General features: G+C 38.3%; 1 protein-coding gene and 1 pseudogene across 2 annotated transcripts; both read right to left on the bottom strand.

The window, feature by feature from the left end:
* The window catches only part of LOC146473152 (uncharacterized), a 489,085-nt pseudogene that overhangs the window by 267,849 nt on the left and 204,482 nt on the right, over window positions 1-16,754 (bottom strand).
* On the bottom strand, window positions 4,312-16,269 carry LOC146473169 (fibroblast growth factor 8-like). Of its 2 annotated transcripts, none has more exons than XM_085118853.1 (5): window positions 15,978-16,269; window positions 15,702-15,747; window positions 15,415-15,592; window positions 13,633-13,736; window positions 4,312-6,202 (listed from the first exon to the last, which is right to left on the bottom strand). In XM_085118853.1, the coding sequence occupies exons 1-5, from the start codon at window positions 16,025-16,027 to the stop codon at window positions 5,756-5,758; spliced, it is 825 nt and encodes a 274-aa protein (XP_084974979.1). In that variant the 5' UTR covers window positions 16,028-16,269; the 3' UTR covers window positions 4,312-5,755. The 2 variants fall into 2 exon arrangements, with proteins under 2 accessions (XP_084974979.1, XP_084974980.1); XM_085118854.1 differs by having other exon boundaries at window positions 15,415-15,589.

Genomic DNA, 16,754 nt, shown 5'->3' with positions numbered 1-16,754 from the left:
GGAAGGTTGTAACAGGTGATTTTCTTAAAAGTCTTTTAAGTGAAGGCAGGGACCACTAAGGTTTGATGTATGGAGGTGTTTTCCTTCAAAGTTGAAAACGCAAAGATTTCTTTGCCTTTTGATACCTCGTCAACACAGATACACATCAAAAACGCCAACTTTCGAAATCGGTGTCCAGAGTGGAATCATTTGAGCACGTAAACTTTTTAAAATTTTTGAATATCAAAGTTCCCCTGAAACACAACCTTTTGAAAATGCCTGGTTAAGTGATTCTTGCTATTCAAATTGTTACTTCTTTCGTGTGGGTAGACAAAATTAAACAGTCTGATAACGGCAGAATACGTTTGTGTTATAGTCGATGAAAAAGTATACTTTCATTAATATAAGAGAGTATAATTTCGCTGATCCCTAAGAAAGACAAGGCATAAACGAATTATAGAACTGGAGGCCCATAACCTTACTAAACAGTGACTATAAAATTGCATCTAACGCGCTCGCCTAAAGTCTGTGCTGTCGAGTCTAATAGATTGTGATCAGACCAGTTTCTTCAAAGGGTAATAATGTTATTTCTTATACCTGTTCCAAAGATGTCCCTGGACTACTCCTCTTTATCAACTTCGAAAAGGCCTTCGATACTGTTGGATGAACTAGTTCGGAAAACTTTGGAACGTTTCGGCTTTGGATATTCTTTTATAAATTGTATCAATCTTTTTTCACTCAGATATTCAAAGCTGTATGTAGCGAGGGCACCAGTAAATTTAATTAAACTTCCATGACAGTTCATTCAACTGTAATTACACGAAATCATAACCAGTGGTTTCTGGAACAGAAACAAATACAATACACTGAAGCAAACGATAAATTACAAAGATAATACTAGCGAAAGGCAATAAAACAGCAATACGAAAGATAAATGGCAAAGGACAACATCAACGTACCTGACAGTGTGGATATATAGAAACTAACAACATAGGACAAGCGAAAATTAACATGAAGACGATCGGCTTAACAACTAATTTTGGCGAGAATGAAATATTTAAATGAGTCCAAGAGGGGACTGGCACTAAGCGCCTTCGAATGTATACCGCTGAAATATTGTTGCAACACTGTATGATAAACAATGGCTGGTCAGGGGCTTTCTTTGAGTTGGGGAAGAAGTGCATGTGAGACAGCTGAGACAGGGCTGCCCGCTCTCACCTTACATTTTATTCTCTGTGTCGAGGTGTTAGCTACAGCTTTACGTAGGGATAAGTCAGTATGCTGACGATACCATAATGATCCTAGACGGCTCACAAGAGGGTCTCAGTGGGGGGATTGCTTTGACGGTTAAATTTTACCGATTTTGACGGCTGACGGTTATAAAGGGGAATTTTCTTCCATGAGTTAAAGTTTTTAAAATCAGTTAAATTTTGTGTGTTTTTTTTTTTTTTTTTATATCAACAATTGTGTTCTGGAGGTTCTTTTTGGTCAGAAACACGTTATCAATGTAAATCATGAACTTTTTGAAACCAGAAGTACTTCCAGTTAGTTGTAATGATGTGATGTGTTTATGGTTGGCGGCACAAATTGCCCCTTTTTTGACGGTTAACGGTTAAATTTAGGCTGTTTGACCCCACTGAGACCATCTCACAAGTGTCACTTGAGAGGTCTTTTGATGTGCTAGCCGGACAGCTTCGGCCAATTGTCTGGCCTGTGAGCTAACTGTGAAAAATTAGAAGTACTTTGGATAGGATACTTGAAACGGACAGATGGTAAAGTTAAGACCCAAGGCGTATGTTTCTATACTGACCCAAATGATGAGATAAACAATTCTAGGACAATTTGCAACAAAAGGCTTTAGCTGCACCCCAACTTGTGAATGTTATGTCTTCGCAGTGTACCTGTGCTAAAACTCTAAGAGAAACAAATAATCTGCTCTTTAAATTCTTATGGGATGGGAAACGGGGCAAAATCATATGGACTCATAAGATAGCAGATTATTACGATGGAGATCAGAAAATGTTGGACAAAACAGAATTTTAGTACTAAATCCTTGAAGATCTCGTGGATATTGAAGTATTTAATATACGATGACTGTAAATCTAAATGGGAAGTGTTTCTTTTTTATTTTCATCTTTCAACATTTGGACGAAAATTAGTTTTTTGTGGGAACTTGGGAAAAAGGACGCTATCAAACTGGGAATTGAAGACGTTATTGTATATATATCTGAGCTGATTTTAAAAAGGTGACCAGACGTTTTCAGGTTAAAGGCAGACGCAGTCTGCAATTTAAGCTGAAAACTGGCAATAAGTTCAACCCCTTGCGGTTGGTTAAACTTGTGGAGGGGTTGCATCATCTGATACACCAGCTTGAAAGGGACTGGCCTTCGAAAGGGACTGGCTCAGGGACTGGTCTTTGAGACTGGCCTTTGCCCTGTGCATCAAGGCAACTCAGAGTCCATTTGCACCGAGCGGGTAGTTTTGGGTTCCTAACAGCAAAGGGTACACTTTTCCAGTGGCCCTTCTGCAGGTGACTGCTTTCCCTGTGCATTGACAGGAGACAGCGTCCATTTGCATCAAGCCGGGTAGTTTTAGGTTGCTTTCTGAGCTGATTTTCCAAAAGGTGGCCAGATGTTTGTAGGTTCTAGGGAGACTGGTAAGAAGTTCAACCCCTTGAGATAGAGTTAATTTGAGGTGGGGCTGCCTCACCTAATACACAAGCACACTACCCAGGGTCTGCCCTTTGTTATATCTTTTGGTTATATCTTGCTTTTACACGTTGATCTTCCCTTTGTGACCGATGGCATTGAGGGGGTCAGGAGTCTAAAGTGGGGGGGAGGGTTAGAGAGAAAATAGCTTGTTTTGTTGTCCCGACTTAATTTTTCACTGTTTTTCTAGTCCAGAGACTTCTTGAAAAGTCTTTAAACAACATATCCGTTTCTTTTAGGGTGAAAGGCCAATCTCGGGCACCCTGTCACAGCCCAGTGTATTCTGGGGTAGCATAGACAGTAGTCCAGCCAGCGGTGGGTGTCAGGGGAGGGGTAACTGTTGGATGTAGGTCCTTTCACTTAGTGGTGAGCTCACGCTAGCTATTGGAAAATTTAGTCAGATATATGAGTTTGTTTTCATTTTTAACTTGACAAGTCGCTGAACAGGAGACGTTCAACAGATTTGCATAAGTAGATCTACTTATTTTTTCACAAAAAATAATAATAATAATAATAATAATAATGCCCCTTACTAAAATATCTACAACCTGCGACCTTTTTGTCGTTCTTCGATTGGGCTTAATGTACTTTTACGAAACTCTCGAACAATTCCGAGCGTCCTGCTCACGCAACCGATGAGGTCACCATTATAACAACGTTATGGAAGGTACTTCAAATAATATACTTCAGAAATCTAGCCTTTTTTACTTTGATCAAGTTCACCACCTCAGCCGTTAGGATCAGTCTGCCGTCTATATTTTGATACTCTACACTAATTTCGTTTCTCGATAGTTTTCAAATTGATCAGTAAATGTCCGTTTTCGCAATAATTTCAAACGTTATTTATTTATTTATTTTATTATTTTTTGCGGGGGGGGGGACGTGGTCATGTGACTGATGACGTCATTGCACTATATTTGATGTGAGTAGTATTTTATGCTAAATTTTGTGTTAAATGTCACGTTTGCACTCTGAATAACAGCTATAGTGGGATGTGCCTAGGAAACAGGCTTCCAGATCACCCTTGATGGGAGCGAGCGAGGCACAGGAGCCATGAAAGTCGTCATGCAGGCAAGACCTGCAAGGCCAACAAATACAGAGTTGGCACAAATGACAACCACACATCTGCTAAACGTAACAGCTTACGCAAGGTGTAACAGACTGAAACGAGAAACACGAGATAAGTAAGAGAGCTATAATTCTTGGAAAAGAGGGTACAAGGTGTATATATGAACACCCTATACACTACAAAAGTGCTATGGGGTGGTAATCAACGTTTTAAACAGCATATAGTCAAGTGCAGGGGATTTTCCTAATCGAAAATCAATTGAAGCGTCAGGTGATCTCATTATTAGGCGTAAGGAGAATAGAGATGATTTTGTTACCTGAGGAGGAAGGAGGATGAGGTGAGGTACAACAGCACAGTTACCAGTTATACTCTCATGCTATCTCTAATATACAAAATAACTGGATAAGCACCAAAATTGCTAGAAATAGCACGTTTGAAATGGTTATAACTTTCGCACGCATTCCCTGCCTGTATTAATTGACTCTTGTATCTTATCACGCTCTGAAAAATCTTTACGCAACGAAAACTGGCGGTGAAGGATTTCACAGCTAACACTTTGTACAATTCAAGTATAATGTCTTTTATTTTAACTCTCTACTGTGGGCAAAAAGCCATCTACATCATATAGTTATTTGTAATCATTTTAATAGATTTTTATTAATGATTGAGTTAACCTAAGAAAACAGTCTCATTCCTTTGATTACCCACATTAGAATGTGGTTACTGCATGGATTTTTACACAGCCTTGGCCCGTCAGCTTTTTCAATTCCCTCGTAGCTCCAAATCTGCTAGTTTGTTGTTGTTGTTGTTGTTGTTGTTGTTAGTGTTGTTGTTTTCTTTTTTCAGTTTTTTTTCGTTTGAAATATCTTGCCACCAATCTGTTATTTCAAATATTCACCTGATTTAAAAGTTATTTGGCTCATCAACCTGACAGGGGGAAATGAAATTTGTTTAAGTATAGCGTTGCACTATTTTAAGTCTTAAAAATAACACATCATAACTGTTTGCCTAGAGATTAGCTCACTGAATTCTCACTAAACAAACGTTCATGAATTGGTGCAGTTAGGACAGTTGTTGAAATGGAAAACAGCCAAAACGCAACTGAGATCAACGACGGTGGATAACGTACCAACTGCCAAGCAAGCTTATTTCTAAGTCTTCCCCTCCATCTCTAAGTCCAGGTTTTTCGGGTAAATTAACAGACTGATTAAACCTCGTAACCACCTGCACCTAAATTATTTTCCCATCTAGTGAGTGGTCTAAACAAATAAAAGTTCTCTTCTCAATAATATTTCCTAACTAGCGAAATAAATAAATAAATATATACGCATTCTTTATGGGCTTTTGTTTAAAGCCGAACACTGATACGTGAGTCATTCAGTCCCATCGTGTAAATTAACAATAAACGTAGCAAACTCCCCAAGTTAAGTACAGGCTTTTTGGTTTATGTATTACAAGCTAAATGTAGTTAAAAATTGGTCCATGTTTTCCAATAAAATTGCACAGGCACTAAAATATGCCTACTATACGCTTTCTCTAAAAGCTAAAATTATTTTATAAAAATACAATTATTTCGTAATTAGAGTTTATAGTTGTGGTCATACTTACAGCGCGTGGATTTGTATCCATGGGCAACTGATGCGACATAAATTTTCCAAACCTTATCAAAAAAAATTATTCGCCAAAATATAAACAAACTGAAAAATTTGAACCCAATAAGCTCGCTTTATTTTCTTCTTACATCCACTGAAAAAACTGATAATTTGTGAAACTTGACCAATTCTCTTGGCTATTCCAAACTCGACTGCCCGCATTTTGCTTTAAATGGTATCACAGTGGAACCCCGCCTTACGACTACCTCGTTAATTCGAGCACCATCGGGCCGTGAAAATGAAGTCGTAATGACGGGGTGGTCGGATTAACGAGGAAATGACTGGACTTTCAATTCGTTCGGGGCACAAAAAAGTGGTCGTGTTAACGAGGTTCCGTAGTATCAAATTTATAGGACTTTAATAGATGCCGTGTAGTTGCTAGTCATCTGCACTATGGTAGTAACTCTTGGCATAGATGTAGCTGTTGAAGACATTTTGTTTTCAGTCTCTTTTTTCTTACTCAGTTTGAGCCATTGCTTGAATTCTCTCCATCTCTTATACGAGACGAAAATTTTGTCGTAAGGTTGTTTTTTGCGGTATAAATCAATTCTGTTGCTTCCTCTTCTCCTGCTGTTTTTGTACTTTCGTCCTCTATAAAGCCTGATGTTTAATGCTCGTTCTATAAACTGCACAGCTTTCATTCCTCCTTTAACCGCTCTTTTCACTTGCCTTGATCTTCCGCTTCTGTTGAAGGCGATAAGTGTGTTGTTGTATTTAACTGAGCTGAATTCCGTATAAGCGTTGTCAGCCAAACGATCTGTGAACACGCAGTTGTCCTTCCATTTGCCACGAGCCTGTTTAGAAATTTTATAGCAGTTTTAGACTTTCAGTTAAAAAGACGGCTTCTAGCCACTAAGATCCAGTTCAAGAAATCATATAAAGGCTAAAACATAAGATATAACTGTTGAAAGGAGACAGAGCAGATTATTATTATTATTATTATTATTATTATTATTATTATTGTTGTTGTTGTTGTTGTTATTATCATTATTATTATTATTATTATTATTATTATTATTATTATTATTATTATTATTATTATTATTATTATTATTATTATTATTATTATGACTAGTGAACTGGCTAAAAGCAATATATAATTTAATTTTCATGTCGTGAAAAATCAATGTATTGGTTGCCAGAATGACTTTAGTCCAAACCAAAAGGTTTACTTTTACCTTTGATTAGACTTAAACTTACACTGTACATAACAACATTTCCTAGCTGATAACAGGCCCTTTGCAGGATCCAGTGACATGGTACAAATATACAGTTGTAAAGAGCCTATTAATAAATATGAATATATGAAACAACAAATATTGAACTGCGGATGAAAGATTAAATAGAAGATAGATCCTACCAACTGAGCTATCAAGCCAACTGGGACCAGCTCCCATTAGACTTGATAGCTCAGTTGGTAGAGCACTGCACCGGCAACGCAGAGGTCATGGGTTCGAATCGCGTTCAAGCCTGAATTTTTTCAGGCTTTCTTTTCAATTCGCAACTGCTTAACTTGCGTACTAACTGCGAGGATCTTTCTTCTATCTAAAGAGCCTATTGTCATCAATCTTTTGCTCTGTCTGGTTGATAATGTACACGTGCTTATGTTGTAACAGTCAATACGTACGTGCACATGTAAGGTATTGTAAGGGAAAGTTCAATGTTAAATACCAAAATAGATACAGCTATCATTAAGTATCTTTAATACGGCAGGGCTGATGTGATCACCATGTCAATAAAAGAGGCATGCGTCATTAAAATGAAGATGTATAATGAGCTCAGTTGAAATAGAGATCAGTTTGAAAATACTTCTTGCTTCAGATAGGCTGCAAGTTTAAGAGTAATTGGAAAATATGGCTGTACAAAGAAAAGAATGGTAAATCTTTATATATTTCTGCACTATATTGCCAATGTATTTTGCTCAATTGGAAATTGGTAGACCCAAACAAAGTTGTATTAGGTTAGACCGTGACCAAAGAAGTCTAACCGTCCAGAACAGATATAATTGTTTGAGATAAAAATGAGAACCCTGGCTTTCGCTTGTTGTCAACGCCTCAAAAAGCCCTTACCACAAATACCTTACTCAAAACCTGAAAGTTTCTAACCCAAAAGACGTACAAATTTCGAACTTAAATAAGGTCTTTGTACATTCCCGTCACCCCCTCCCCGTCCCGTAGAGAGGTGAATAGCTTGGGACAAGAAAATTAAAGCAAAGAGCTCCAGTGCTCAAACAAACTCAAGCTGGAAGGTAAACGAGTGATAAAAATCTGCGAGTCAGCGAGCCATGCGAGCCAAGGTGTGAGCCATGCGAGCCATGCGAGCCGTGCGAGCCATGCGAGTCACGCGAGTCATGCGAGCCACAGTATAAATGTTAAGAATATTTATTTGTTGTATTTACATTCACATAAGAACAAGAACAAGAGCATCGGAACAAGATGAATAACATCGCAATATTTAATTCTTACAGTGGGACAACGCAAACCATCATATTTCAGTTTTTTGTTAATTGACACGTCAGGACTGATTGTCAGTGTCATTCCAATCTTGTAAGGTATGATAAATGAGTACTCAAAGATGAGCGAAGTCAATATTGTCGCACTAAATTCAATTTGAAAAGAAGCAGCGTAACAGAAGCATTTGCCGTCAGCTGGTGGGTCGAATGCTATCTCGAAACCAGCCTCTGCCACTCTAGTGGCGAGTTTTGAAGAAAGACTTGTCTAAGGGAAAGGACAACCACATGCAGCAGTCAGCCAACGGACAGAGTTCTGATAACTCTGATTCACTAAAGACCAAACCTGTTAAAATGGCGCGATTTACTCACCATTCTTGACGCCAACACACGGAGATCGAAGTGCTGTTCTTTTCTCTTTTTTTTTTTCTTCAGTGAATGAAGTTCCGCGTGGATATCATTGAATGACATGTGTCAATAGATACCTACATGTATTCGAGTAGCGGTGCAGCCGTATGTTTTTCTCGGATTTTTTTTTTCTGAAGTCTTGAACCTTAATAAATTTTTGCGTATTGTTTTTATTTTTTTGCGCATCTTGGGCGATTTTGAATAGGCAAAATTCTCTCCAAAATTAAAACAAAAACAAAAAACAAAGAAAAAAATTCGTCCAAAATTTTCTCACACGAATGTTAATAAAACAAATAAAAATTCTTAACATTTGCACTGTGGCTCGCATGACTCGCATGACTCGCGTGACTCGCATGGCTCGCACGGTGGCTCACATGGCTCGCTGGCTCGCAGTTTTCGCAGACCCAAGGTAAACACGGCATTCAGTGAGGTTGGCTGTAGTGAAATAATTATGAAATGAATTCAAGATATCTGTAACCCATCGCATTATCTGTGCATTTTATCTGTGAGCGAGAAATATTGTTGACCAACTATTGCACATGTACGTTATGGAAATATACGTATAGGATTGGTGGTTTCAATAAATATATTGCAGAAATTTTAAATTTGCTATTATTTCTCAACACATAATGCATCAATATAACTTGGTTGACTTTCTTTTGAGGAGCTCTTTCTTTCAATATAAAGATATAACATGCAAGACCATCACAGTAATGTACACAACTAACCGATTGTAAAAAGGAGGCATAAAAAATTCGAGCTTTAGCAGGAAAAAGCTCTCCGAGCTAGTATTACTGAACATCAAAATCTCACACTGATCATGAAATTTTAACTCAGTTCACATTCATTGACAATTAAGTTCACTGTAAACAGTTAAAACGAAAGGTTGTGCTTATCTCCCAGCTGTGCACACCATTTTCTTATGTTTGTCCTTATAATGGTAATTGCTGTGAAGATAAATACCTGAAATTATCAGCTGACAGCCAATTTGCACTTTTGTCTCTCATCAACGCATATGAGTCATATGCGGAAGAAAAAGTATATCAAACAACGTATAAACAATATATATGAAAGCTGTCGGGAATAGCTTTTAAAACAACCGTGTGGCAGAAAGGAAAGGAGAAATTTAATAAATCTTTTAATAAAATTTTTAAGCAGTATGTAAGCTTTAGCTAAGAAAACGAGCATTTTAAGTTTAGCCGAATGGTAAGTCAACGTATAAAAGCGAGATATAACGTACTATGCATACATGAGACCGGGGATCTAGTCCTCCCCTGCGAACCATATTTTCACATAGTACGTTATATCTTGCTTTTACACGTTTACGTACTTTTTTCCTCTCACATAACAGATCATTACAATGATCCTATCTGAAAATATGGCTGATTCACTAAGTACGAATATTAGCGGAACTCGCCGAACTCGCGCGCGCGGAGCACCGTGGGTAAGATAATATGGTAGCCCATCGATGCGAGAAATTAGGGTTTTGGTTATGACGTCACTGTCCGTCCGTCTGTATGCAGTATCACAGGAAAACCAATGCAAATGGCACGCAAGTATGTAAAGCCTGTGCTGCCGCCCTCGTTTGTTTGGCGGGAAGTTGCATGGCCAATTGCGTTTTAAAAAAACAAAACGAAATTTTGAAGACAATAAAATACAATGAAACAAAGCGGAAGAAAACGAGAAAGCAGGCGACGAATAAGCGAAGTTCAACGTGAAACTCGAGAGCGACTGAGAGAACGAGCAAACAGCAAAACAGGGGAAATATCAGTTGAAAACAGACCATATGGTGAGCATCAAATGTCCGCGATAATTTTCCATATTTAACGTATTTGAAACTGCACACAGCTACTTAAACCGTTTCCATACGACAAATATTCCAGATATTCGTGGATGAATTAATTTTTAAACATTCACAGAGTAATGAATTGTTTTCAACATTTTTTGTTGGACTTGTGTAATTCATTAGCAGCGCATATTTGTAACACGCATAAATTTTAAACGGTCAAATATCTCGGACCACAACCAAACTCTTTCCTGAGAATGCATGTATTATTCGGTAATGATACAGGCAAACTCGGTAAAAGAAATCCCGACTGCTCCTATTAGGAGTCGAACCTAAGACCTTCCGATTACTACTCTACCACTAAGCTACGGGAGACTCGTGGCAGCTATGGCCATTAAACTATTATCTTTCCTGTATTTTCCTTTTATTAACGTTTACTTACAGACGTGAATTATTTCTGTAGGGGAAATATTCACAGAGTTATAAATTGTTTTAAACACTTTGAGTTCGATTAGTGTAATTCACTTCCAGTGCGTATTTGTAAAGACACATTAATTTTAAACCCTCAAATATTTAGGACAACAACCAAACATTATTTTTCCTCTATTCCTTCCTTTTTCAACGTTTATTTAGAGACTATAGTATTCCTTTATGTCTGTTTCAAGCCGAATGGTAGCCGCAAAAAAGGCCTCAAAGGATTAATCTCGTTTTGGTCCAAGAATTCCGTCCAGGTCCTCGTTATCAACCTACTGGTCGTTCTTTCATTGTGCTTAATATAGTTTTACAAAACCGTCGAAAAATTCCAAGCGTCCTGGTCACGTGACCGATGACGTTACTATGGCAACAATGTTTTGTGAGGTACTTCAAATCTACACACATGCAAATTTATGTTGCAATGGGCCTTAAATTCAGGAAGATATTTTCGGTCTTGTGTCTTTTGTGTATAGCCCCCTTAACTTTAAGATGCAAGACCCGTTAATGGCCATTTCTATATATACGTTATACCAATCTCTTTCTGATTAAATTGATTATTCATTCGAATTGATAGATGTCCGTTCTGTTAATGGGTGTTTTGGGGTGTGGTCACGTGACGTCTTCAGACTAAATTTTATATGAATGATATCAGTTTATTTCTATTTTATTTCTATGTGATGTGGCATCCTCCTTGGCTTTAAATTGAGAAAAGTTGTTATGGAAGGTTATTATTATTAGAAGATAAGATCGAAGAAAACCCGGCCATTGTACGAAATCCGCCTCAAGTCTTCTTCACGCGATAGTACGAGTTTTGCCTTTACTTGGAAAGAAGAGTAGGTCTCATCCCTTCAGCTTTAAATTCTCGAACGATCTTTACAAGGCTCTCAAAATAAGCAAGATGTTAGCCTGGTAGAATAAATGTCAATCGACAGACAGCAGAGCTCACAATTTTGTCAAGTTTGTGGATGGGTCTTAAGCGACAACATTTTGTTTGCGTTTGGCTGAGTTTGCAATGAAGTTGTATATATCCACTGAACGACAAAACAAGTCTTTTCCCCTAAGTTACATTGTAACGTTGGGTTAAAAATAGTTTATTTGCCTCACAGGCTGATATTCAAAGAATTGAATCTCACTTCCTCGGAATGAGTCAACTTCCTTTGCTAGAAACACCCAAAATTCCTCTGCTGCCAGAATGTTCGTTAATGTTTATAAGTGAGAAGTGGTTTCAAAATTGTATGCTATTTCCCTAGGTAAACTACCACTGTTGACAAAAACCCTCCCACGCTTATAAGTGAAAAGAAATAGGCGACACTGAAGAGGCATCTGAAAGATTAACTTGTACAGCCAGATTTGCGGTACATAAATAGTGCGTTTGTACATTCTGGACGATTCTTTTAGTTCACTGTACTATTAGAGGTGCGAGCGTGTTTGAATGCACTATTTTCTCTCCCTTTGAGGTTTTTTGACTCATGCTGTTTATGTGGGCAAACGAGCAACATTTCAAGCTGATTTCGTCTGTGTCATGGTGTGTTTCTATATTTTTGGTACGTGTGGTACACAAATTGCTCAAAACTCCATCCGGCCATATTACTGAATTAAAGCCCCCATATCCAGAGTTGACTATTAAGACCTTTGGTTTCTTTACAGTCCCTAATAAAACAGTTTCATGACATCAAATAAATGGCTAAGTTCTAATTACATGTGTGTGGCAATCGCGATTTCGACAACAGTGGAGTCACGGCTCAGATAAGAGTGGCGATGTTATTACTTGTTTTTGGACAATGACTTGGCTTGTTAAGGAGAGGTTTAAGAAAGGGAACCTTTTTCTCCCAATTAAACAGCCTATATTTCGTCTTCGAAAATCCAAACTGGACTCTTTTCTTTAGTATAAAAATACATTTTTTTTTCCTTTCAAAAACATTCCCCCGGGTAGGATGTTTGGGGTGAAAAGATCTCTAGTTTGAGGTTTCGGAGCGGAATAAGGCTTCGCGAACATTTATTTCACCCAAACGCTGGCGAACCAAGGAGACCCTTGAGATACTACTTCTTTCGAACTAACGTCGTATTTTCGTTGAAACTAGTTTATTTTAGTTTGTGCATGAAACCTCCGCCTGAGTTTATCGATAAGACGACAGTTGCTTATTCAAGAAACTAATGGGCTATGCACAGAGCGACATCTACCAATCATTCTACAGTGTCAAATTTGTCGAAAGTGTGCGTAAGTATCGTTCAAAATTGCTTATTTTCAGGTAGGTTTTTCATGTCAGAGCCGATGAAAATACTTACCATGAAAACGAGTTATTCAGTTACGATATACCTTGGTTGGGGTCGAACGTGATCTTCCTCAGATCAGTGGTTGTAAGTCCAGAAACGTTGCTAATTTTAGAAGGGATCCCGCAATTGTCCTTTTTTCATTTCAGTCAGATTTTCAGGACGCTTCAATTAACCAAATTTAGGTGTTAATTGAATAACAATTAAATGGAAGTATTTGATGCTGGGGTTACCACATCCATTTTCGAGCAATTCTAGACAACTGCCAACAGATTCATACTGAGCGAAACGCCTGACGCTGGAATGTGCCTTGTCACTGATGAGACATTCTTGTTTTTCTTCAAAACGGTTGGGGCCGGATTCACGAAGCCCTCCCAAGTTAAGAAGAATCCAAAGTACTGTTGCTGAACAAGAACCAATGTTAGCATAACAATAGGCTATTGCAAAGAAACAAACTCATGATACATCTTAACTTAGGACAGCTTCGTGAATCCAACCTCAGGTTCTGAAACTTTCAAGTGTAGTTAGCCACCTGAGTTGGCAGGAATTGACCATAACTCACTGTAAGTAGCTTCACTCCTTACCGGAAAGTGTTTCATCAGTTTTAAATCACTCTTAAATATTAATAGTTGAAAATTTTGACAAAATTCAGAGATAATTCAATTCAAGTCAAGGCAACTCATGAGGCGTCAGTTTGTGTCACTAGCCATTCAAAAGAAAGTTCAGCTATTAAAACCTCTGCTGTTTAGTTAAAGCCTACAACATTGGAGGTTAGCGTTTAAAAGAGTAATCAGCAGCCCTCCTGACAGCTGTGGCAATTAAATTGGCTAGCTTACCCTAGCTCTGAGTCGCCCTCTCTTGTCCACGCACAGATAGTAATTGGTCGTTGAACCACGTATGTGAACTCTTCCAAAACTCACTGATTCAATAACAAGCCTGGCTGTAAATAAAGCAAGTAAACACAGGTCTAAGAATAGGGCAAGTGATGGACACCGACGCGCGCAGCAGAGGGGCGCTTCAAATAGAATATGCGTTATTGATGAGCCCCACAAGCCAAGACTAATGTGTAGCCGGCGGTTTTTCAAGACGGCTTTTTTAGTGAGTCAGGTAGTAGTACTTTCTTTTTCTTTTGTAATTAAAAATCAGTTCAAAAGACTTATTTCGTGGTAGCTATGTAAGATTGTGGTGCACAACGTCATTTCCAAGGTTCCAAACAAACACAAGGAAAATGAATTAAGTTGACACAGATCGACGAACTCACAGTGTGCCGGCAACACACTGCTGCGGTTTTAGGTTGTTTCGCCCCCACGTACAAGAATCAATAAAACATCTCTCCAAAACGTCGCCTACGTAAATCCGTTCCGTCAATTTTTGTTAGGTGTTTATTTTGTGGATGAAGGGTTAGAATTAGAATGTTACAGTTGATAATTAACTCGCAAAAGTAGAGCTTGTTACTGATTAGAGTCTTTTACTGTGTGAAGCCGGTAAGGCCTTCTTTGGCAAGAGAACCATTCTTCGTCAGTTTTGTTTTCTACGGTATATAAACAGTTGTAAGAAAAGTGTTCGTGCGGTGTTGTCGCGAAATCTCTTTCGTACAATTAACGCAAAGAGGATTAACTATTCGAAAAGGTTTTCTTATGGGCAACAATAATCTACTGTGGTGAGGCGTAAGCCTGTTCATAAGGGCGCCCTCCAGTGCAGTCTGGCGATCTATTATTGTATTTCCACTCAGCTGGCTTAACTCCTCGAAATTTAATTTTCTCTTAGTGTTCAGTGGTTGTTGTAAAATTCTTTGGAATCCTTCCTTGATCCATTCAATATTGTGTAAACAGAGCACACATTGCATGACAATCAAATAATTTGTCATCAAACTGCATTTTTAAAACCCTTGAGCTTTGATGAGCGGCTGTACGAGAGAGTGAGTCTGCCAGTAATTAGCTGAGAACAACACGAACACATCTATCTTCCTAGTTGAGAGTTGTCACTCAGTACTATTAAAAATAGCCAATTTTAATTTGTTCTTCCTTTCAAATAGCCTGCCGTTCTAAAAATAGCGCCAACGAAACTTTTACGTATTCGATAGATTGAATTGCTGGAAAAGAATGTTAAAAATTTCACCGTTTTCCAAAACTATTGACAAACAGTTATTTTGTTCTGATCTTTGAGGCGTTCACTCACGTAACCTAACCTCGGAACAAAAAAACTGGAGAGAAACCAAACGGATGTTTTGTGGTTGAACAAAAATTAAAGGAAACCCATTTAAAGATTCTTTCGCTCAGCAATGCGAACGGACCTTAGCTTGGGATTACCACAAATAAGACTAATTACGTTAAAAATACTTGGCTATAACCTGTATTAACCTGTATATCGAAACAATTTCTATGAAACAAAAAGTGAACAAATTTAATTAGCCTTTTTAAAGGCAAAAGGTCTTCGATACGCGTAAAAATTTTGATTTCAAAAACGTTCAACTTGCTGCCGGCTGTGTGAAAAAGTTGTCAACTTTTCGAAGATTAAGACACCGCTTTTAAAATAAGCAAAAGGACGGCCACAGACAATTTACAAACTCCAGAGTAAACAACATTTTTCAGCACTAATTATACACTATGGGTTAGTACCGTATCTATCGCCGTCTTCTCCCTTAGCGTCAACAGTTCTATCTGCATTTATTCTAACATGACGTCCGCTGTTTCTTGAATAGAGCTGAATGAATCTGCAAAATGGCAGGCTTTTTGTGTCGCTTTTAGTCTTCTGATTTCGATAAACGTCGTCAAAAAGCCTCTTTTCTTCCGGCTTCTGAAAAAAAGAGAAACAAATGAAAAAGGAAAATAACACGAGTTAGGTTAGAATCAACACTAATTTAAATCCGTCAAGAATTCCAAGCAGGTTATGTAGTTCCCTTTACCTGATCTAAATTGCTTGCTTGAGCAAGGCCGTCCGGCAACAATGAACTGAAATGAGAATTTGGTTGTCAATAAAGCATTTACTAGATTGTTAGAGCACAGCAACCGCTCTTTAGTACTTAACCAAGTGAAAAATTGTTGATCAGTACTTCAGGAAGGCGCCAATGTCCATCCAAGCCGGTAAATCGTAACTATAAATCAATCGCATATTCAAAGAAAAATTCAACTGCTTGTCCTCTGCAAATCTTGCAGTGGTGTAACTGGGTGTAGATACTTACTGTAGCGTGAGAAGCACGAAAGCCCTCAAGAGATTCGATCCCAAGGCCATACTGAAGTAAACTGAATGAAATGGCGTGTCGAGCACCTTTTATCATGCGTCACTGAAACGGTTAACACCCGTTACCGGCAAATTTGCGCGCCATAGGTGGGAAAATGGGAGCGAGGTCTAGCCGCAAAGAACAATTAGGAAGTGTTAGCGGAAATGTAAGACAAGTGGAATCAGTTCTTTCTCAGCGAAGGAAGGAAAGGAGTCAGTGGTCTATCAGAGATGAAACAAGAAAATATACAAAAGTCAAATGTGAGATGTTTTGACGGAGACAAAAGTCTTTCCCATTATAAGGTGTGCCCCCTGTACTTGCTAAGAACAATTAACTGTAAATGTAATTAAGATGCTTATCACTATCTTTTATCGTCGGCCGCTGGGGTTTGACCTTTTTAGGTGTCAATCTGAGCTTTTCACGTCTTAATTAAATTTTAAATGTTGAATTGTTACTCTGCAATCAAAAGAGGTTTGATGACATCAGTGTAGACGCGAGTCTCTTACGCCAGCCATTTGCAACGACGGCGATCAAAGGCAAGCGGGTGCTAAAATTCCATTCTATATTGAATTCTTTAAACTCCATTATAGATTCAAGCGGCAAGATAAATGGTTCGTGTGAATAACATATCGATTAAATCTGCTCTGTTATTGGGCTAAAAGGACAATATGTCAATAAAAGTCTCTGAAAGCGGCCGACTTATTTCAGTTAACAACTTGAAAGCAGAGGCGGATGTTT

Source organism: Pavona decussata, unplaced genomic scaffold, assembly GCF_977016875.1.
Source record: "Pavona decussata unplaced genomic scaffold, jaPavDecu1.1 SCAFFOLD_95, whole genome shotgun sequence".
NCBI lineage: Eukaryota > Metazoa > Cnidaria > Anthozoa > Scleractinia > Agariciidae > Pavona > Pavona decussata.
Note: the sequence above shows the minus strand (reverse complement) of the source record. Positions and strands in the feature narration are given on the sequence as shown.

Excerpts from the sequence above, each read along its gene's own strand:
- LOC146473169 (XM_085118853.1), bottom strand. The coding sequence starts at position 16,027 with ATGGCCTTGGGATCGAATCTCTTGAGGGCTTTCGTGCTTCTCACGCTA. Across the intron at positions 15,748-15,977 it reads TTCGTGCTTCTCACGCTACA|TTCATTGTTGCCGGACGGCC; the intron begins GTAAGTATCTAC and ends TTCTCATTTCAG. Across the intron at positions 15,593-15,701 it reads AAGCAAGCAATTTAGATCAG|AAGCCGGAAGAAAAGAGGCT; the intron begins GTAAAGGGAACT and ends TCTTTTTTTCAG.